General features: G+C 34.4%; 1 protein-coding gene across 1 annotated transcript in view; it reads left to right on the forward strand.

Moving 5' to 3' along the window:
- LOC132544996 (tyrosine-protein phosphatase 99A-like) overlaps positions 1-23401 on the forward strand; it is a 39072-nt gene extending 15671 nt beyond the window's left edge. The window contains exons 14-29 of the mRNA XM_060208661.1: positions 8185-8299; positions 8671-8777; positions 9090-9187; positions 9529-9625; positions 10056-10135; positions 10405-10539; positions 10822-10956; positions 11165-11313; positions 11683-11818; positions 12277-12426; positions 12671-12841; positions 13044-13172; positions 15383-15514; positions 15864-16009; positions 17377-17512; positions 20370-23401. Of these exons, the coding sequence (XP_060064644.1) occupies positions 8185-8299; positions 8671-8777; positions 9090-9187; positions 9529-9625; positions 10056-10135; positions 10405-10539; positions 10822-10956; positions 11165-11313; positions 11683-11818; positions 12277-12426; positions 12671-12841; positions 13044-13172; positions 15383-15514; positions 15864-16009; positions 17377-17512; positions 20370-20537 (2084 nt within the window). The 3' untranslated portion in view covers positions 20538-23401. The remainder of the gene's footprint in view (positions 1-8184; positions 8300-8670; positions 8778-9089; positions 9188-9528; positions 9626-10055; positions 10136-10404; positions 10540-10821; positions 10957-11164; positions 11314-11682; positions 11819-12276; positions 12427-12670; positions 12842-13043; positions 13173-15382; positions 15515-15863; positions 16010-17376; positions 17513-20369) is intronic.
- Positions 23402-24468: the final 1067 nt, after the last annotated feature.

A 24468-nucleotide genomic window follows, 5' to 3' on the forward strand; every position in this document is an offset into this window, starting at 1 on the left:
TTCAGGATTTGGGCTTTAGTATCACTGTAGTCTGTTGTTCTGTGTTGTAGATCAGTCGGAGGCCAGTGACATAAGTAATGTAGTTTTCAGTACATGTGATAACAGTTGTGTAACCTAAATTAGTTCAGAGCAACAGCAATGTATCAAGTATTGGACTTTTGAAATGTTCAGTATTCAAAGTCAAATTGAAACATAATTTATCAAAAATATGATGTAGTTGTGAAATATCCATATACACTATAACGATACCTAAAATATCTAATATAACATTGCTGTTTTCACAAAAAGTAGAAGTACAGTAGTATATACTATTACAAATTATTTTGATTCTCTATGCTGTAATTTTTAAACTGATTGGCACCTGTAGATAAAATTTGAAGATGGCCTGTTGTTCTTGGATGAGGTTGGTGTTCCATAGTGAAATTCATGTCGTAGTTGTTACACGTTAATTAAAAATAGTTTTAAAACTTGTTGATGAAACTTGAAAGATACTTGTACTAGTGAGAAATGACACCATTGGATGTCACATTTAGGTCAAAGGTCAAATTGGAGCCATGTTAGTACTTTGTTTTCTGAAACCTTTAGACTGTTGATCAAATTTAGGTAGATCACTATAACCTTCACAACTAGGTCAAAAGTCAAATTGGAAAAAAATCAGTATGATGTTTTGCAAGCTTTAGGTACACTGTATTTAGATCACCCTGACCTTTTTTCCCCAAGTCAAAGGTCAAATAAGTGCAAAGCAAATGATGTTGTAAATGCACTAGTAAAGGGAGATATTTTGGTTTCGAGACTAAATGTATAGATAGAGTCTGTAGTAAATCAATTGTGTAAAGACCTCTGTGTTAAAGCAGGGTAGTATTTGATTTATCCTACTGATTTTGATCTTGCGTCTAGATATTTATTGTGTACAAGATACATTGTGTAAATGTGGCTTTTACCATTACTAAACATAGCTTTCTTGTTGTGTACAGTGTTATTTATGTCTGATGATTATACTTGTAGAGTTTAACGAGTGACAAGCAGTGTCAACAAGTTACATCTATAAGGATATATACCCAAAAAAGGAAATCTACATATATCTGTTGTATACTTCAGTTTTTGGCAATAACTTTCCTTTTACTTTAAACTTATGACTGAACACTGTTTAAACATACCCACCCTACAAAGTTACCTTAAAGCAGAATTATAGATATAACAATTGTACAATGTTATAATGGAACAAAGAGTGAGAGATTGTCAACCCAACAAAGACATAGGAAAATAAGGATTTAGGATAACTTTGATAAAAGAAGGACTGTCCTACAAAGATTTAGAGAGGATAACCATACAAATTTACAATGCATTATTTGTTTTCTGTTGTGAACTCAAGTTTACAAACCACTTTGGTCAATATTATGAGAATCCAATAGATATATCCTTAACATAATTCAGTTTTTGACTCTCATCTGATGGTTGGCTGTTCAAATTACCCTATTTGGTTTGTCTGTCCATAAACATGTTATTGCTATTTCTTTAGCAGCACAGAATAGGACCTTTTCAAATTCAACAAATAGGCTCTTTTTGGTCCCTAATTGTACTCTTTTTGATTTTGGGACTGATCAGAAAAACATAATGACTGAAAGTTTGTTGTCACTATTTGAAAAGTACCCCAAGGATTTTTCTCAAAGTTTGTGTGTAGATTCTCCTTGGTCCCTGTTTGTGTATGTTCAATTTTGGAACTGATCAGAGAAACAAAATGACTGGCTGGCAAACATCTTTGATGTAGCAGTAAATTATTATTATCACTACTTCTTGAAAGAAATGTTCAAGTTTCATATAATTGGTTGTAGAAACAGATATAAAGAAAAAAAGAAGGGAAAATATCCAACTTAATGTTGTTAAATGTTGCACCCAACGGGGAAAAAAAAACTTCTGACTTAAAATAGGATGTAAGCTTATAACTGGAGCTTGATGACATTTTGTTGACATTTCTACTAAGCTTATCAAATATTTAAGTTTGCTTATTACCGCTTGACATGAGCTTATTTTCAGCTAAATGTGATGCTGTCTGATCTGATTTCAATTTTTACTAAGCATGGTCTAATTGTCCCTTATATATAGTGACAAGGGGTAGTCATATTACTGGACATGGCTTATCATCTTAAATATAGTGACAAGGGGTATTCATATTACTGAACATGGCCATATTTTCCGTTATAAAGAGTGACAGCTGGTGGTCCTGTTAGTGAACATGGTCTAATTGTCCCTTATATAGAGTGACAGTGGGTTCAATTTTGTCCCTTATACAGAGTGACAAGGGATGGCCTTAATACTGAGCATAGCCTTATCATCCCTTGATATAGTGACAAAGGGCAGTATTCTTACTGGATATGACCATTTTATCCTTAATATATATTGACAAGGTTGGTCTTATTAGTGAGCATGGCCTTATAGTCCTCAATATAGGGTATTGGGATAGTGTTTTTATTTAGCTTTTGCTTATTACCTGTAACAATGAGGGATGGTTTTGATACAACACACTGACTTATCATCAAGGGAAACATGTCTATCTTTATTTTTAGGGAACAGGTTATTTGTTTACAGTATATATATTGTACATATAACCTAGCACAGTTGTTTTTATCATTACTCCTTATTAACAATATCAGAACATTCATAACAGTAAATTTTCACTGTGGATTTGATAATGAAAGTTAAACAATGTTCTCTGTTTGTGATTTGTTATCTTGATTAGGTGCTGAAAGAATGTAAAAAGTGATTCCTATATCTTTATAATGATATATGTTCCGAGGTTAAAATGTCCTGAGTCCATTATGTATGTATCTATAAAGATACCAGTAGTGGTGTGTTGGATATACTTTACTGGAAATATAATAACTATTGATCCAGAGAAGTTTTCTTTTTTCACAAGTGTTACTAGGAATTAGAAACAAGATAACGATGACATTATTCTTGGAAATACAGGAGATTTTACAAGAACTAACTCTATGATACAGTATATTTGTGTTTACAATTAATTTTGTTGTGTCTGGCATGCATTTTATTTGTGTCACCATGATAATTAAATTTAGAATCTTTAAATTGATCGTATTCAACCAATCACATAATATCTTGTGTAATATTGTTTGTAATGAGCCAATCACAGACTGTTTTGTATTTTTGATTAATAAGTCACATGACATCTTGTGTTCCATTGATTGTAATGAGCCAGTCAATGACTATCTTGTATTTTCCTATTAATAAGTCACATGACATCTTGTGATCTATTGATTATAAAAAACCAGTCACAACTTGTCTTGTATTTTCCATTAACATCAACAAGTGAATGACATCTTGTGTTTCCTTTGATTGTGATTGACAAATCACATCTGTTTTGTGTTTTGCATTAATTTGTAATCAAACAATCACATGCTGTCTTGTGTTTTTTTTTCTACTAATGTGTGATTATCTCCCTTTTCAGATTATATCAATAACACCACTATCAGTACAGGTGAAAGTCCCTTACTATTACTGTTGTCACATTTTTGTTTCTGTTCTATTTTCATCATTTTTTGTCTGATATTGTACACCACTTGACACGAGGCTCTTCATTCCCTCCTGTGCATGCAATAGCTATTTCCCAGTGATGTTATGCTCTAGGTACCCTAAATGTATGGAGTCTGACCATCATCGTCCCATCACTTATCCAAGCTTAACATCCCTCAGTTTATTAACTCCCCAATCCAAAAATTTTAAGATGGTGTTAAAAAATAAAGAAGATAATTATTTATCAAGATTTCACAGAATTATTTAATGGTTTATGTCAGTGAGTTAGAATTATTTCCACGGTCAAATTTTAAAGATATTTCAAAAGTGTCTTATTTTTTTTTTGTAAATGCAGGTATGATGATTAAGAAACTATTTGGTGTAACTGGCAAAACTTTCTCACTGATGATAGTGTGCATTCTTACAAAAAAGTGAAATGATTTCTGTAAATCTTCTCTAAATAGCATGGAAAATGTTTAAAACGGTTTGGATTTTGAGAGCTTACAAAGTTTTCAAAACGTTTTCAAAATTTGGTAAAATGAATATCTAGGTAAAAGATGATTAAGAATCCGAAGGAGGGAGTGAAGTATTTAACAAAGCTTTCCTGGCTGTGCACACTTTAATCCCTGTGTGTTACTCCAATAAAACCACTAACGTCCTTATATCTGATTTATCTAACCATGCATTATAGGGGTTGACTTAACCTATAGAACAACTTATTGTGTGAATACTTACAAATAACCTAAAAAAGCATATTCCTTCTTAAAAGCATATACCGGTATATCTTGTGTTATATAAATGTCATTATTCTTTTGACCAGTTCTGACTTGACTATAGAAAACATAAGTTTATTGTGACACTTGTAACAGATTATTTTGAACTGATATCCTGTAATACCATATCATTTATAAAACACACATCATACTTATAGAATTATCATCATTGAAATGCTTTTGTTAGGTGTATCACCAACTCATTTTGTGTTTCACTCTTAAATTTTATTTTCTGACTTGTACAGGATATACCCAATCTTCCCCATTCCTAACTTTCCATTTCTCACTGCCCCTTTCTCATCACACTATCCAATTCTGCTTTTTCACACTTTCTAATTGTCATCTTCTCATCTCCCTTATTTTTCCATTATCCAATTTCCATCTGTCTAGCTTTGTTTATTCAATCAATTGCCTTTGCCCAAATTTGGGCATCTCCCAATTCATTCCATGGTCCACCTTCCATCTCCCCTTCTCCTACCAAACCATCTCCCATACCATTCCATGGTCCACCTTCCATCTCCCCTTCTCCTACCCAACCATCTCCCATACCATTCCATGGTCCACCTTCCATCTCCCCTTCTCCTACCAAACCATCTCCCATACCATTCCATGGTCCACCTTCCATCTCCCCTTCTCCTACCAAACCATCTCCCATACCATTCCATGGTCCACCTTCCATCTCCCCTTCTCCTACCAAACCATCTCCCATACCATTCCATGGTCCACCTTCCATCTCCCCTTCTCCAACCCCACCATCTTCCATACCATTCCATGGTCCACCTTCGATCTCCCCTTCTCCTATCAAACCATCTCCCAAATCATTCCTTTGTCCATCTTCCATCTTCTCTTCTCCCACCTCATCATCTCTCACATTGGTCTATCACTACCTCTCCTCTTCCTACATCACCCTCTCCCATCCTTTCATTACTTATATTTCCCTCCATACCCCATCTCCCTTCCCTCCATTATTGGTCTTTCCATCATACCCATCACCCCATTCCCCCGATTCCTGCCTTCCATTTCTATTCTTTTCCAAACCACCCCATTGCCCGTTTCCCCTCCCTTCATTAATGGTCTTTCCCGCATTGCCCCTTGACCGTTGCCCTCTTTCCATTACTAGTCTTTCACACATTGCTACCATGCCCTCTCCCCTTTATCAATTACTAATCTTTCCCATGTTACCCCCTTGCCCTCCCTCTTACTATCACCCCTCTCCTCAAACCCCATTTTGGTTTGGTTGTTGTTGATTAATTTCATTTCACTTTGTAAGTTTTAACTCACTTGTACATTTAGTAAAAACAAGATATATTTTTTATTTCTCCACAGATAGTGTTAGATTTCTTGCATGGTTTCCTTCGTAAAGTATTAATCTCTATTCACCATAATTAAAAACTGCCAAACAAATTAAGTACGGTAGTTACATATCAGTCTGGCTATTTGATATATGTTCTCCTTTGGCTGCCACGTGATTTTTTATCATGGGTCAATTATAATATTTTTCACAGGAACTGATGATTTACAGCTTTTCCGCAAATAATTGTGGAATATTCCTTATCTCTTGTCCATTTTATAAAGATTTGTCAGTATTGGCCACCAAAGTCAATATGTCTATTAGAAACCCTATTGTGACCTTTGCCTGATGAACCAATATTGAAATGTTTCTGTGGCCTTAAAATGACCTGAACTGAATGAGGTCCTCCTTCCTAAGCCACACTGACTTTCATTTGAGGCAATAATGTAAAAATTAATCACAAATGGCTTTCATGAACAGCCAGCAATTGTTGTAGAATTAAATATTGACATTGTCACTTTATGGTGCTCTACACCTGTGCCTGTTCCATGTGGACAGATCAGCAACTCTGAATCTTTTAACAGGTGTACAGTGAAGGACTTAAAAGTGATTACCTTTATGTGGCACCAACAAGTTAATACCAAATAAAATCAAACATCTGAATCGAAGACATATGTCTGTAGTTTTAACATTGTGTCTGAATAAGATTTTAATGACATTTTAATAGAGGACATGTGTCTGAAGTTATAAGGAAGTGTCTAATGAAGGTTTTATTGATAATTGGATAGCGGACATGTGTCAGTACTTATAGCAAAGTGTCTTAATCTTGGTGTCTGGAAAGAGGACATGGGTTTGAAGTTATAGGGATGTGACTAAAATAGATTTTACCAAGAAAATGTTTCAAGTTCAAACATTTTTATTGTATTTCTCTGACATTGTATGGAAATTTTCAGAACACAAAATAGGATCAAGTGTTGAGAATATAAAGCTTTTTTATGTGTACTTGTATAAATGTATCCTTTGTATCGACACACCTGTGCACATGTTTAGTTTGCATGCATATATTTATAGCTTTACTTTGGTAGTTGTTTTGATTTGTTTTGTTTTTTTGAGAAAAAATAATGCTTTCTCAACAGCTTATTGACTATAGAGAGGTACATACAGCATTTTGTCAAATAGGAGACTAAACTTAGACACTGTAACTGGTGCTTAAAAATTAAAACATTAAAATTAAAATTAAAATAAAAAATCATTCACCAAACTGAGGTCTTTTGGATCCATTACTGAGTGGGATAACTCATCATATAATGTACATACTTCAGCTAAGATGAACATGAATATTCATTAGTCCTGAACTGTAAATTAGAGGTCAATATATCCTTATCTGATGGTTATATCTATACTGAAGGTAAACATGATAATTAGTTGATCAGATGATGAATAGAATTAAGGTGAAATAAGCTGTTCACTTTGCTTCGTCTTCCGAAAATTATCTGTATCATAGTGACATCATGATATTAACTTCACAGGAGGTTCATATTATTGAATATTAACATGATGATAGATGTCCAATCTCAAATGAGAATTCGAAAGTCGTGATAAACATATAACATTGATGGTATTTATATTGTAACATTAGTAATATAATATTTATAATTCTTCATATATTTAGGATGTTTTGATTGCTAACTAATCTTGGTTTGGATCTTACTTAAGAATATGGTACCTTGTAATCGTCTGTCCAGATATACTTTACTGTTTAGTACATTATTATCATACTTGTAACTAGTTCTCAGACAAAAAAAATCTTCAGAATGGGAAGAGTTATGCCCCTTTCTAATTTATTCTTTCATGTGAGTGGTAGAGACTATGACATAGAGAGATAGAATTACACATGGATTATTATGTATTGTAGAAGTTGATATGATTACACACCATGGAATCATGTGACATTAAAGAGTTTCCTTACCAGTGTATAGATAAGATAACATATATATGAAAGTATTATCAGTGTAGCATTATTTTGTATTACAAGTGAAAATTGGTATGGTATTTCAGATTTAGTGAATTTACTGATGTTTTTCACCGCAGTAATATTCTATAAAAGCAAAATTATATAAAGGGAATTTCGCAACAGGCATAGCCTTGACTACTCCTATAACATAAGTGGCGGCTGGTCGGCCGTTTTATTTTCTGACATTATTGCGCCAACTGCAACACGGTGCCTGTCATAAATATCTCCCGTTGTAAAATCTCTAACAATGCTGGAGTAACCCTTGACAAGCCCTTTCCTTTTATGTCTTTATCCAGATCCTACTGCCGTTGATAACTAACTAGAATTTATGATGTATAAATGTCTCATTTTCGATGTCTTTATCCAGATCCTACTGCCGTTGATAACTAACTAGAATTTATGATGTATAAATGTCTCATTTTCGATGTCTTATCCAGATCCTACTGCCGTTGATAACTAACTAGAATTTATGATGTATAAATGTCTCATTTCAATGTCTGTATCCAGATTCTGTTGCGGTAGATTACTAAGTAGAATTTACCATGTATAAAAATCTCATTTTTGATATCTCTGTCCAGATCCTGCTGCCATGGAAGAGGCCAATCAGGAAATCATGTCAGCGGGTATTGTGGCTGGGATTGTATGCGGCCTTTTGTTCATCCTCTTGTTTGTGCTTGTGTTTATCGCATGTAGGTGAGGACCAAATTAGTGGCACTAGGGTTATCTCCAACAGCCGAAAGAACAGATAAGACTTTGTTTAAAAAAGCTCTGCCATTGTTTAGATGACTTTGTCTGGTTTTACTTTTAGCATCCTGGTAATGGATCAGTATAATTAATAAATGCTAGTAATCTTTGTAGGATAGATATAATTTTTGTAAATTCTGCTTCACATGATGTACAAAGCAGTATCTTGTATTTGACTTTACTTCCAAGACAAATTGCTAATCATTTGTTTTTAGATATTAGATATTCCTTGTTTGGCTCTACTGTATCTAATCTAATTTTGTCTTAAGAGGTGCTTTTCTCTTGTGTGTTTTTTATACAATCTTTTGTGTGAATTACAGGTCGTTAACATGCAGGAAGTACTACCAGGCTGCATTTGACTACTTTGCTGTACCAACCAATAACAATTCACCACCGACTACTGTGATCAATATACCGGAGCCATTAGGTACGTTAGCAGAATCAAAAGTTCATGTGTTTTATGGATCTGATAAAAAACTTGTGGTTTTAAACTATAAATAATTTTCTGTGTAGTTTGTAATAGTGATCATCCAGGGGATTTTCTGTGTTTACTAGACATTACAATTCAGATTCAAAAGAAAGAAGGCCAGATTTTTAGTTATATCTTGTATGTGGTTGCCTGTTTTTCAAAACATAACAATGGTGTTCCTTTTGTGTTCTCTTATACAGAAAAGTCTGTAGTATTACTTCTATACTATTTCTGTCCTGACATCTTACCAGATTATCATTATACTTACAGAGGAGATCAGTTATCAGCCTATACCGGTGGGGGACTTTCTTCAACATGTCAAGTCTCTACATGCTGATAGTGATGTTGGATTCTCACAGGAATTCGCTGTAAGATAATAACCTAAATATCAGCAGAAGCATTGTGCATTATTTGATGGTCGTCAACAAGTTCATTTTAATCAAGTTCTTTTCAAAATGACTGATGAACTTTTTGATATACTTAATTTTTTGTAAACGATCACTCAGAAATCCAATTTTCTAAGAAAATCTAGTCATGCTGAAGTAAAAATTTAAAACAATGTTTTGTTGATGACTAAACATATGATTTCTTGGCAAACCTGTTCTTTGATAACTTTACCTTTGAAATATCAATAGACCTTAGGTGTTTACCATACATATAGTGTTTACATTACACGGTATGTTACATATACGCTTAACTTTATTTCCAGGATATAAACAAACAGACCTGTGGCTGGACTATACGTGCCGATGCATCTAACCAACACGAAAACAAGTCTAAAAATAGATACATCAACATTATAGCTTGTAAGTATGTGGAAGAATAGAGTCACATTTAGTGGTTAGTTGAACAGCTGATGACACAGGGACAAATTAGTAATCTAGTGTTTGAGGTTTTTCAAACTTTGACAAAGACTATCAAAGGTTTAACTGTGAAGTAATCTTACCCCAGAAGTATGGAAAAATGATTGTAATGCATTAATGAATAAGTCTTTAATTGTAAAAATATTTCTGTTTAGCTCTAAGTAGACAAACTTTCCACTTATTTTACTAGAAGTTAACTTCTGAGTATGTTGTCAGTGCTCTCCTTCAAGGTTTATGGTCCTACTGTATACTGTGTAGCCATTTACCAACAACAGCTCATTATACAAAGGCAGATATTCTCAAGTCAACAAGTTTTTAGCTGCAGATATTGATATGTGTTTTAAATAAATGTCAGTGATATTTTTGTTTGTAGTTGACCATAGTCGCGTCATGTTGAAACCCATCAATGGCCGCTTGAGAAGTTCAGATTACATTAATGCTAATTATGCAGATGTGAGTATCATAACTGACATGGCTAAAAATTGGAAATCTGTATTCTGATGCAGGACTCTATTTTACCTCAGCTGAATCTCATTACAAGTTACCTGGAACATTAAATGTACTTATGGTATTTAGAATGAAAGCAAAACAAATACAAAAGGAAATAAAAAAGCTTCCAATTAAAAACAAAATGAATTCAAATCTAAGTAATAGGTTTGGCATATCTGATTGTCAGTTGGATATTGACAGAGTCTGAATTTGTTGGCTGTATTCATGTTTAGGGATATAAGAAACCAAAAGCCTATATTGCTACCCAAGGCCCTCTTCCCTCAACCTTTGCTGACTTCTGGAGGATGGTTTGGGAACAAAACTCTGTTGTCATAGTGATGATAACAAAATTGGTGGAGCGTGGCAAAGTAAGAACATTACACATTACATCAGAGTTTTGATCAAAAAATTTATTGAGCATAAATAAACCTAAAAGCAGTGAAACATTATGGAGAAATACAAACTACATTCGTCATCTACTTTTGTGCAAGACATGTAGAGTTGTCTACCCTTGATGTCAACATTTTAAAATATATATTGGAGAAATTTTGGACACATAATAATTTTTTTAAGTATTGCTTACTTCTGAGAGTAACTTTATATAATTTTCCTTGTTCCTCGTTATATTTAGTCATGTTTGGTTTCCACAGAGGAAGTGTGACCAGTATTGGCCTGATGATGGTATAGAATTATATGGACCTATCCAGGTCAAGCATCTCAACACGTTTTCTCGGGCTCACTACACTGTCAGGATGTTTTCATTGAAAAACACCAAACTTAAAAAGGTAAAACGCACTATTTAATGTATAAAAATTCTAGTTAATACAATTGTGGTAATTCAAATTAAAATAAAAATCTATATTTTTACACCAAAACTATTTTGTTCAATGGGAAAATGAACCAGCTGTATGTATTATGATATAGAACAATGATTATTAATAATAATGAAAACAGACAATAACAGTTTATGTAAATTTGTTGTAACATTTGTAGCAATACTCTGAACGGATAGTGTATCATTTCCATTACACTGAGTGGCCAGATCATGGTGTTCCAGACTTCACATTACCAGTGTTAAAGTTTGTACAGAAGTCAGCATACATCAACCCCCCAGGGGCAGGACCAATAGTAGTTCACTGTAGGTAAGTACACTGACATCCCCTCCCTTACCCCTTACCCTTTTGGGGCAGGTGCATGATGATGATGATGATTGATGATTGACGATAATGATGATGATGACAATGATGATACTTATGATGATGATGATGATGATGATGATGATGATGACTGATGATGATGACTGATGATTATTATGATGATGATGACGATGACAACGACAACGATGATGATACTAATGATAATTATAATGATAATAATGATGATGATGATGATGATTATGATGATGATGATGATGATGATGATGATGATGATGATGATGATGATGATAATGTAACGAGGATGATGATGATGATGATGATGATGATGATGATGATGATGATGATGTTTTACAGTGCTGGTGTGGGTAGAACTGGGACCTACATCCTTATAGACAGTATGATAGAAGAGATGAAAGATAAAGGAACTATTAATGTTGCTGGATTTCTCCTCCACATACGACGGCAACGAAAGTTCCTTGTTCAAACAGAGGTATGTACAATGCCAATAACAATCAGAAATACGAACAATTTGATGGTTCATAGCTAAGATATCTTTGTATAGTTTATTACCAAAAACCAATGGTCTTCTAACTACAAGCTCATAACTGCTAAAGGCAGAATCAACAATGTTATTAAGTACATTTTTTCTAGCTTTCTTTTTAATTTGATAAAATTGGCTTACTACATTCAGATTTCCCTAATAAAAATTTTTTAGGTTGTTACTACGATAACCAAAGCTGAAAAAATAAATCAATAAATGTCTTTAAGAATGTGTAAGAGATGTCCTCTAAATTTGAGTACTTTAAGATTTAATCATTTAATTATGGGTTTTAAATCTTTTGTGGATTTTGGTAGCCAAAGGCCAAAACTATACATAGTCCTTTATGGTAGCACATTTACCTGTAAATATCAGATACAGTCACATGTCCAGCTATCATTGTGTTACAGGAGCAGTATATGTTGATACATGATGCCATCGCTGAGTATATACTTAGTAATGATACAGAAATCAAACATGGCGACCTGACAGGATACATAGACAAAATCTCACAACTTCATGACAGTGAGAAGGAGACTGCCCTGGAGAGGCAGTATAAGGTAGGTGATCAGTATGACAAACTGCTGATTTATTATTCAGGATCCTGAAAATGGAATGTATTCTTTAAATTTTACTCATTTTATTGAAAATTTTCTTTAGTTGGTAAAACTGTTAATTGACCTCAGCAAGAGGTATTGATTGTGTGTTATCTGTCATTGACCTCAGCAAGAGGTATTGATTGTGTGTTATCTGTCATTGACCTTCAGCAAGAGGTTTTGATTGTGTGTTATCTGTCATCTTTAGCTGGTGACAGCCTACAAACCAAAGGACACGGACAAGTTCCCAGCCAATAAAAATATCAACCAGAACAAGAACAGGAACAATGATTTAGTTCCATTGACAGTCAAACGAGTACCTCTACCTGCTAAACCAGGTGTGGATGGATCAGACTACATCAACGCTACATACCTGCAGGTGAATGAAATTCTCGACTGGTCAATGAGATGTTACATCATATAAAAACTTGTTTATCATGGGCTTAACATAAGGAATATTGAAGATAATTATCCAAATACTGATAAATTAATAAAACTGATGTTACGGCTTTCTCCACCAGAATTTCATACAGGAATCAAATTAACAATGTATCTATAAATAGTGATGACATTGTTATCAGGGTTACAACAAGACGGATGAGTTCATTCTGACGCAGCACCCCTTGGAGAATACAGTGGAAGACTTCTGGAGGATGGTATGGGACCAGAACTCTTCTGTTGTCTTCCTCCTCTCACAGCTTGATGACAAGGTAGGTCATCTCTGTCACTATTACAAGTCTTAACAGTATAGCTGTACTTCATCTCAAATGAGAGCATGTTAGACTGAGGATTTGGTGTTGTCAGCAGCTTTAACATTGGTCAGGTCTACAACATTACATTAATTTCATGTGTTTAGGGCTAAAAGATAACAAAAATTATCCTTTCAAAAGCCAGAAGTGGGTATGGTAATATTGTTGTACATCCACATAACTATAACTAGAGTTCCAACTCATCCTTAACACACTGCTTTTTTGTGTCTCCGACATTTCATGGTTGGGGATATAAAGTGTAAACCTTGTCTGCCACGCTGTCATGATTTTGTTCCGGTTTATTTACTCTATGATGGATACAGATATGAAACTGAATATTTTATATGATGACAACTTGCAGGTGCTGATTTTGTAATGGTCACTTAATTCTTCCATGATTATATGGCCATCTAACTTAAAAATTTCACAAAAATGAAAAGAACAGTATTTCAGAACTTTGGAATTTTTATGTGTTTTGTTCAGGAATAAAAAAAATTACATTTTATTTGACGTGTATTTTTCAGGAGGATGACAATAATTTTTGTGTGTATTTTTAGGAGGATGACCATAATTTTTGTGTGTAAATTTAGGAGGATGACCATAATTTTTGTGTGTATTTTTAGGAGGATGACCATAATTTTTGTGTGTAAATTTAGGAGGATGACAATAATTTTTGTGTGTATTTTTAGGAGGATGACCATAATTTTTGTGTGTATTTTTAGGAGGATGTCAATAATTTTTGTGTGTATTTTTAGGAGGATGACCATAATTTTTGTGTGTATTTTTAGGAGGATGACAATAATTTTTGTGTGTATTTTTAGGAGGATGACAATAATTTTTGTGTGTATTTTTAGGAGGATGACAATAATTTTTGTGTGTAAATTTAGGAGGATGACAATAATTTTTGTGTGTATTTTTAGGAGGATGACCATAATTTTTGTGTGTAAATTTAGGAGGATGACAATAATTTTTGTGTGTATTTTTAGGAGGATGACAATAATTTTTGTGTGTATTTTTAGGAGGATGACAATAATTTTTGTGTGTATTTTTAGGAGGATGACCATAATTTTTGTGTGTAAATTTTTAATTTTTGTGTGTATTTTTAGGATGACAATAATTTTTGTGTGTGATGACAATAATTTTTGTGTGTAAATTTAGGAGGATGTCAATAATTTTTGTGTGTATTTTTAGGAGGATGACAATAATTTTTGTGTGTAAATTTAGGAGGATGACCATAATTTTTGTGTGTAAATTTAGGAGGATGTCAATAATTTTTGTGTGTATTTTTAGGAGGATGACAATAATTTTTGTGTGTATTTTTAGGAGGATGACAATAATTTTTGTGTGTATTTTTAGGAGGATGACAATAATTTTTGTGTGTATTTTTAGGAGGATGACCATAATTTTTGTGTGTATTTTTAGGAGGATGACAATAATTTTTGTGTGTAAATTTAGGAGGATGTCAATAATTTTTGTGTGTATTTTTAGGAGGATGACAATAATTTTTGTGTGTATTTTTAGGAGGATGTCAATAATTTTTGTGTGTATTTTTAGGAGGATGACAATAATTTTTGTGTGTATTTTTAGGAGGATGACCATAATTTTTGTGTGTATTTTTAGGAGGATGACAATAATTTTTGTGTGTATTTTTAGGAGGATGACCATAATTTTTGTGTGTATTTTTAGGAGGATGACAATAATTTTTGTGTGTATTTTTAGGAGGATGACCATAATTTTTGTGTGTATTTTTAGGAGGATGACCATAATTTTTGTGTGTATTTTTAGGAGGATGACCATAATTTTTGTGTGTATTTTTAGGAGGATGACAATAATTTTTGTGTGTAAATTTAGGAGGATGACAATAATTTTTGTGTGTATTTTTAGGAGGATGACAATAATTTTTGTGTGTATTTTTAATAATTTTTGTGTGTATTTTTAGGAGGATGACAATAATTTTTGTGTGTAAATTTAGGAGGATGACAATAATTTTTGTGTGTAAATTTAGGAGGATGACCATAATTTTTGTGTGTATTTTTAGGAGGATGACAATAATTTTTGTGTGTATTTTCAGGAGGATGACAATAATTTTTGTGTGTATTTTTAGGAGGATGACCATAGTTTTTGTGTGTATTTTTAGGAGGATGACAATAATTTTTGTGTGTATTTTTCAGGAGTATAAGAGGTTCTGGCCGGAGAAGGAATCACCAATGGCCATAGGTACTGGTCTGTTTAAGGTAGTGTTTCAGGAGGAAGAAGTGCTAGCCCGCTACACTGTCAGGGAGTTCCTTCTTGAGTCCACACAGGTACAAAATGTCTTTTAATTCTCTTTACATGGTAACTTTACAAAATGGAAAACAAAAGAAAGCTTTTCAAAAGAGAAGGGTTTTTAATTTAGTTTATATACTTTTTTGACCTTGAAACTTGTTCAATATGTGCTTGCCACGTTTTGAGTCAACGAGATCAACATCAGTGGCCATTTTGGAAATTGATACTTTAAGTATGTTTCAACCATTAATGAAGATTTATATAAATGGATCATCCTAAAACTTACTGAAGTATTTTATAATGAATTTCCAAGCTCTGATCGGGGTTAGGAATGATGAATGTCTTTATTGTAAATGGCATATCATTTTCCTATATACATGGTTTTAGGATGACTATGTGTTGATGACACGGATCCTGACATGTGATGGATGGCCCCAGAAGGAGCAGACCTTGTGGAAGGCCTTTGACATGATAGAGACGGTTAAAGACCTCCATAAACAGAATGATATTGGACCTGTTATAGTTGTGGACAGGTAAGTCAAAGGATTAAGGATTAGTCAAAGTCATGGACAGGTAAATCACAGGATCAGTCATAATTGTTGACAAGTAAGTCAAGGATTAGTCAAAGTTGTGGACAGGTGAGTCAATGATCAGTCAGAGTTGTGGACAGGTGAATCAAGGATCTGTCAGAGTTTTGGACAGGTGAATCAAGGATCTGTCAGAGTTGTGGACAGGTGAATCAAGGATCTGTCGGAGTTGTGGACAAGTGAATCAAGGATCTGTCAGAGTTGTGGACAGGTGAATCAAGGATCTGTCAGAGTTGTGGACAGGTGAATCAAGGATCTGTCAGAGTTGTGGACAGGTGAATCAAGGATCTGTCGGAGTTGTGGACAAGTGAATCAAGGATCTGTCAGAGTTGTGGACAGGTGAATCAAGGATCTGTCAGAGTTGTGGACAGGTGAATCAAGGATCTGTCAGAGTTGTGGACAGGTGAATCAAGGATCTGTCGGAGTTGTGGACAGGTGAATCAAGGATCTGTCAGAGTTGTGGACAGGTGAATCAAGGATCTGTCGGAGTTGTGGACAAGTGAATCAAGGATCTGTCAGAGTTGTGGACAGGTGAATCAAGGATCTGTCAGAGTTGTGGACAGGTGAATCAAGGATCTGTCAGAGTTGTGGACAGGTGAATCAAGGATCTGTCGGAGTTGTGGACAAGTGAATCAAGGATCTGTCAGAGTTGTGGACAGGTGAATCAAGGATCTGTCGGAGTTGTGGACAAGTGAATCAAGGATCTGTCAGAGTTGTGGACAGGTAAGTCAAGGATCTGTCAAAGTTGTGGATAGGTGAATCAAGGATCTGTCAGAGTTGTGGACAGGTGAATCAAGGATCTGTCAGAGTTGTGGACAGGTAAGTCAAGAATTAGTCAGAATTGTGGACAGGTAAGTCAAGGATTAGTCAAAGCTGTGGACAGGTAAGTGTCACTGGATCAGTCGGAGTTGTGGACAGGTAAGTCAATGATTAGTCAGAATTGTTGACAGGTAAGTCATAAGGTCAGTCAGAGTTGTTGGTTAAACTCACATAAGATTAGGTCAATCATGGTAAATATTGACAGGTAAATATTGGTTGCATGTGCACAGGTAAAATCTATTAAGGAAAGCTATGATAATTTATGTAAATTAAATGTAAGCTGGCCTGAACTACTTTGTACTTTAATAATGTTAAAGCCTTGCAATATAATTAGATACAGAGAATGGCACACCTGTACAATGTTATTCATCTGATAAATTGCAATATATTTAGATACAGAGAATGGCACACCTGTACAATGTTATTCATCATATAAATACAGACAGTGTAGGATAAAAAATATATGATAATGAATTCTGATTTGTACATGTCAGGTACGGAGGAGTGGAAGGCTGTGTGTTCTGTGCCCTGTGGTCACTACATGATCAGCAGATTCATGATAAAGTAGTGGACATTTATCATCTGTGTAAACTGTTCCACCTGAAACGACCAGGCATCATAGGAACGCTGGTAAGTTATCACCAGGGAGTTAGTGTCCATTTTTGTGTCACATACTAAACGGATATCTGATCTGAACTAAAGATCCTTGGTGAATGTGAAACTGTCTGTCCATATCACAGTGTTTCTGCTGCCCAGATTTCCATACTCATTACATTAAAATGTGACCTATTGATATCGTGATTTCGTGTCTAGGTTTGGTGATTGTGTGATGATGTCATTATTAGATGTATTTAGTAAACAAATTTGTAATTTTATGCAAAACCCAACTGTCATATAATATTGGTTCATAGACATTGGTTCTGTAGGAGGACATTGCAACAGTGTCTTAGGTGTGTGTGGTATATTGTTATTTAAGTATTGGAATCCTTTCAGTTGAGATGGTATTTATAGGGATATGAATGCCAATTAAAAACAGTTCAATGCTTAAATAAATGAATCATTTCCACAAACCATCATCTTATATGGACAGGCTACCTCAGTTTGTTTACATTATTTGCAATATTCCTACTCCATTTATGGTTGATGACCTGGTAATGCAAAACCGACTTTAGTAAGGTTCTTTGTAAATCTTCATCACTCTTGTCCCATTACAGTAAATCTTCATCACGCTTGTCCCATTACAGTTAATCTTCATCACTCTTGTCCCATTACAATAAATCTTCATCACTCTTGTCCCATTACAGTTAATCTTCATCACACTTGTCCCATTACAGTAAATCTTCATCACCCTTGTCCCATTACAGTAAATCTTCATCACTCTTGTCCCATAACAGTAAATCTTCATCACTCTTGTCCCATTACAATAAATCTTCATCACTCTTGTCCCATTACAGCTAATCTTCATCACTCTTGTCCCATTACAGTAAATCTTCATCACGCTTGTCCCATTACAGTTAATCTTCATCACTCTTGTCCCATTACAATAAATCTTCATCACTCTTGTCCCATTACAGTTAATCTTCATCACACTTGTCCCATTACAGTAAATCTTCATCACCCTTGTCCCATTACAGTAAATCTTCATCACTCTTGTCCCATAACAGTAAATCTTCATCACTCTTGTCCCATTACAATAAATCTTCATCACTCTTGTCCCATTACAGCTAATCTTCATCACTCTTGTCTCATTACAGTAAATCTTCATCACTCTTGTCCCATTACAATAAATCTTCATCACCCTTGTCCCATTACAGTAAATCTTCATCACTCTTGTCCCATTACAGTAAATCTTCATCACCCTTGTCCCATTACAGTAAATCTTCATCACTCTTGTCCCATTACAGTTAATCTTCATCACTCTTGTCCCTTTACAGTAAATCTTCATCACTCTTGTCCCATTACAGTAAATCTTCATCACTCTTGTCCCATTACAGTTAATCTTCATCACTCTTGTCCCATTACAATAAATCTTCATCACTCTTGTCCCATTACAGTTAATCTTCATCACTCTTGTCCCATTACAGTAAATCTTCATCACTCTTGTCCCATTACAATAAATCTTCATCACCCTTGTTCCATTACAGTAAATCTTCATCACTCTTGTCCCATTACAGTAAATCTTCATCACCCTTGTCCCATTACAGTAAATCTTCATCACTCTTGTCCCATTACAGTAAATCTTCATCACTCTTGTCCCATTATAGTAAATCTTCATCACTCTTGTCCCATTACAGTAAATCTTCATCACTCTTGTCCCATTACAGTAAATCTTCATCACGCTTGTCCCATTACAGTTAATCTTCATCACTCTTGTCCCATTACAATAAATCTTCATCACTCTTGTCCCATTACAGTTAATCTTCATCACTCTTGTCCCATTACAGTAAATCTTCATCACTCTTGTCCCATTACAATAAATCTTCATCACCCTTGTTCCATTACAGTAAATCTTCATCACTCTTGTCCCATTACAGTAAATCTTCATCACCCTTGTCCCATTACAGTAAATCTTCATCACTCTTGTCCCATTACAGTAAATCTTCATCACTCTTGTCCCATTATAGTAAATCTTCATCACTCTTGTCCCATTACAGTTAATCTTCATCACTCTTGTCCCATTACAGTAAATCTTCATCACTCTTGTCCCATTACAGTTAATCATCATCACCCTTGTCACATTACAGTAAATCTTCATCACTCTTGTCACATTACAGTAAATCTTCATCACTCTTGTCCCATTACAGTAAATCGTCATCACTCTTGTCCCATTACAATAAATCTTCATCACCCTTGTCCCATTACAGTAAATCGTCATCACTCTTGTCCCATTACAATAAATCTTCATCACTCTTGTCCCATTACAGTAAATCGTCATCACTCTTGTCCCATTACAGTAAATCTTCATCACTCTTGTCCCATTACAGTAAATCGTCATCACTCTTGTCCCATTACAGTAAATCTTCATCACCCTTGTCCCATTACAGTAAATCTTCATCACCCTTGTCCCATTACAGTAAATCTTCATCACTCTTGTCCCATTACAGTAAATCGTCATCACTCTTGTCCCATTACAGTAAATCTTCATCACTCTTGTCCCATTACAGTAAATCTTCATCACTCTTGTCCCATTACAGTAAATCTTCATCACTCTTGTCCCATTACAGTAAATCGTCATCACTCTTGTCCCATTACAGTAAATCTTCATCACTCTTGTCCCATTACAGTAAATCTTCATCACTCTTGTCCCATTACAGTAAATCTTCATCACTCTTGTCCCATTACAGTAAATCGTCATCACTCTTGTCCCATTACAGTACTACATCACTCTTGTCCCATTTTTAGATAGTTTTAGATAGGGATTAGCTGTTGTACCAGGCTGATTGATATTGTATAGGATTGCTGAATACATTGTTTCTTGTTGTTGCAGGAGGATTACCTGTTTCTGTATAAAGCCATGGAGAGCTATATCCAGGACTGTAGTGAAAAGGAATCAAACAATCTCTCTCATCACTTACATTTACGGAACTCTTCTAAGAAAAATGGCACTATGCCACGTAGTCCTACGTTATCACAAAAGGCAGAGACAATTGTGTGACACATTGTGAAAGAGTGATGTGCCTGTGGTTACCTGGAGGATGGGCTCTGTTGCTGTTGTGATGCATTGTTGTTGTGATCATCCCTGGATGTTCATTCTTCGGTGCTTTTTCAGTCTTATTTCTGCTTAAGTTGTCGTTATTGGTGAAACTTTCCATCTTCATCCACTGACTGGGACCAAGTCAAGTTACACTTGGTTTATGTATACCTACCACTTAGGTTTGTGACAGTGTGCCAACGTCATCCACATATACTACTACCTAAGTTTGTGACAGTGTGCCAACGTCATCCTTATATACCACCGGTACCTACTACCTAAGTTTGTGACAATGTGCCAACGTCATCCACATATACTTACTACCTAAGTTTGTGACAGTACCATCTACCAGTAGGTTTATGACAGCGTGCTGCGGGATCTATGTATTCTTACTACTTACATTTGTGACAGTGTACATGTAGATCCATATTTACTCATCGCAAGGTCTACAACAGTGTGCCAACCTTGTCCATTTATACCTGCTACCTAGGTTTGTGAAAGTACCACCCATCAATAGGTTTATGACAGCGTGTTGCCCGATCTATGTATACCTACCACCGAGATTTACGACAGTATGTCTGCGTGGTCCATGGAGATCTTCCACCTACTGGTAGGTTTTCAACAGTGTACCTGTGGAATCTAAGTATACCTACCACCTAGGTTTGTGATCATGTACTTGAGGGTCCATGTAGACTTACATTTACGATAGTGTGCCCACAGGATCAATGTATACTTACTGCCAAGATTTACTTCAGTGTGCCCGAATCATTCCTCAGTATACTGCAGAACTGAAACTCTCACCTAACTAATCAAAGGCGAGTGGATCACATGCCCTCCAAACTGGACTGGTTTGACCAGTTAAACTTGTGCCATTTGTGTGTGGGGAAATGACTGGAATAGTGACAGTTCTGCCCTTCTAGACCACACTTTCCTTCCCAGCAGTGTACAACTTCCTGTAGCAGATAACATGACTGACAAGAAGTCAGAACTCAGACCGGATCACATTAGTCCCTACCGGACATAGTCTATATCAACCTTACGACAATTATTTAAGGGGTACAGACATTGTGTTGTGATGGAATAAACAATTGAAATGTCTGTTGTATATCTTCTGCTATAAGTAACGGCTTAATGCTTTAATAGAGTACTATCCATATTTGCCAAGAGAGATGTTTTTCATTGTCATTTTAAGAATAATGTTAAATGTGTTTGTTGCTTATGTTATAAATACCTGCAGGTTATGATCCAAGTACACATCATAAATATTTACCTAAAGTTATATAACTTCAGTCAGTTTCTCTTGACTTGTCATTTCAAAATCAGGTATCATGGTGTATCATGTAACATACATGGAGGGTCATGTGACAAGGAATATCATGTGACATGCATTTAATTGTATGACATAGTTCATCATGTGACATGCATGGAAGGTCATGTGAATTGATATATCATGTGACATGCATTAACTTTGTTGTGATACCATTCACATAGTTAATGTATCACATGATTTGGTTATACAATTTATTACAGATACAGATGTATACAGCCTAATGCTGTATCATGTATTTTTGTTTATGTTTTCATTATCGTCCTACAAAAGCTTTTTTTCCATCAGACTTTGACATAGAGAGGTGTCTGTTCTAAATGAAATACCAAACCAAAATGTGCCAATATCCCAAAAACTAGTACTAAATCTACCCTAGAAGTGGATATCTTCCTGCCAAATCATTACCAGATGGTCCTTACTCTATAGGACATGCCATGTAGTCACCATGTGTGTTGTAGGACCATGTATTCATTCTAATTTAACCAAACATTTTTTCCTATTCTGTGAATGTGTGGTGAATATATTTTTCATACCATATAAAGAATGTCAGTGTCTATATTTACCATCAGCATAACCTACCTGGTAAACCTTACATTGTATATACTATTGACTCTTACAATACAGATTGCTTCATAAAATCATGTATGAAAAATCTTACATCACACTATAATTTGGTGAAAAAATACCCTGAGATCTGATTATATATCCTACACTCCTCCTATGACATAATCAAGTTTTTTACAATAATCATTGATACTGAGCTAGCAATTTGTTTTTTATGCTATTGGTTCTTCATGAAGAAAATAAGAATTTGAAAATTTGGGTATGATTAATCTATTGCGTATCAATATCAGCTTAAAAGGAGTAAAAATTCTGTTTTTGTGAACAAAACTTCGGAGAATATATCCTGAATGCTTACGAAACTTAAATTCATGTGAACATTCTGGCTATTTATGTCATGTGTGAGCTATTAGTGGATTGTTATATAGCTGACATGCTGAAGGGAGATTTATTTTATCGTTTTTTTCTCAGGACTTACAAAATGCTGTTTTATTGCTGTAGGTGTAAACATATAGATTTATCAAAGAGTATTTATGTCACTTATTCAGATGCTGAATGACTTGTACATGTGAATTGTTCCTGATCAAAAGTAATACAATGATGATCAAATATATACATACGCTTAATGATGAAACCTTGATGATGTAATATGTAGCCTACCAGTGTTGTAAATGTGTATTTATAAATACCTGTTAACTATCAGCAATGAATATGTTAGAGAATTATAAGAAAATCAGCCATCAAAGGTAATTTTTTATAAAAAAACCAGATGAGTATTAATATATGATGAATAATGAAATTAGATAAATTTCTTATCAGTATAAAGTTAGCTTATGATAGAGTATAATTTTTCAGTGTACAGTTAGTTCACAAAGTAGTAAACTATTCTTAGACTTATTTTGGTAGGTTAATGAATAGAATATTGAAATTCTTTATTTCATGAATGACAATTAAAATAAAAAGAACTTAATCCCTTTAGAATTTTCTTTATCAAAAATCAACAAAACAATAAACTGCAAAAAGTTATCTTAGAATTTGTATGTTTAAATCATTGAATTTCAAAATTAAATTTAAACTCAAATGTGCACAACATTATAGTATTTAGTATAGGCCATATTGATTTGTATCTATACAGTTGCTTCTGATATTGTTATTGTCATTGATCCAATATGATGTTTCAGAGCTTAAAGATATAGGATGTTCATTTTTAATGAATAAAAACTATTGGATAAAAGAGCTGCACATCATGGTGTGTGCTAGTTGATTTTACCAGCATCTTACAATGTGATAGATATCCTGTGACTGCTCTGCTTTTGTAAGGAATGATTTTAAAAGATACAATCAGAATGTGAAATAATGTACATTCCAACTGCTACAATTGCACAACAGGTGAAATGTTTATGAATAAAGAGTAAATATGTCATTTTGAAATAATTAATATGGTCAGTTTGTGGATACATTTAAAACATCTTAGAAACCATCAGGTTAGGATTTGACCGAAGTCATTCTACACATAGCAGTCATTTATACTTAATTTAGGTAATAGCATTCAGAAATCAAGTTATCTTGCCAATTTTTACAATCAAAATGAAAATATTTTCGTTGTTTTTCTTTTTTTTTATAGAAATGTTGTTCGTGTTAGTGCTACAATGATACAAGAATTAAAGTTACATATTGACATTATGCTACCCATCATCTCAATCAACTTCTGGAACAAGCTGCATTTAATTCTTTATGAATAAGATTTTGTTTTCATAACAACTGGATGCCTCAACATTTAGAGGTTGGACCATTAGAGCAGATGAACTAGTCATAGTTGATTCCATGGTGTAATGGACACTGATGGTATAATAATTAGCTGTACTGTTACAGAAAACTTTATAATGAATGTTACTCTGAACATGTACTTTGAATTTCTACTGACTTCAAGTTCATCGTGACCAGAAATAGTGTAACCTTGACTGTAAGGTGAAATTAAGATATTACTCATTCAAGTTAACTTTCCTT

Source organism: Ylistrum balloti, unplaced genomic scaffold, assembly GCF_031769215.1.
Source record: "Ylistrum balloti isolate Yb309-2 unplaced genomic scaffold, AGI_CSIRO_Ybal_v1 Utg369818, whole genome shotgun sequence".
Lineage (NCBI taxonomy): Eukaryota > Metazoa > Mollusca > Bivalvia > Pectinida > Pectinidae > Ylistrum > Ylistrum balloti.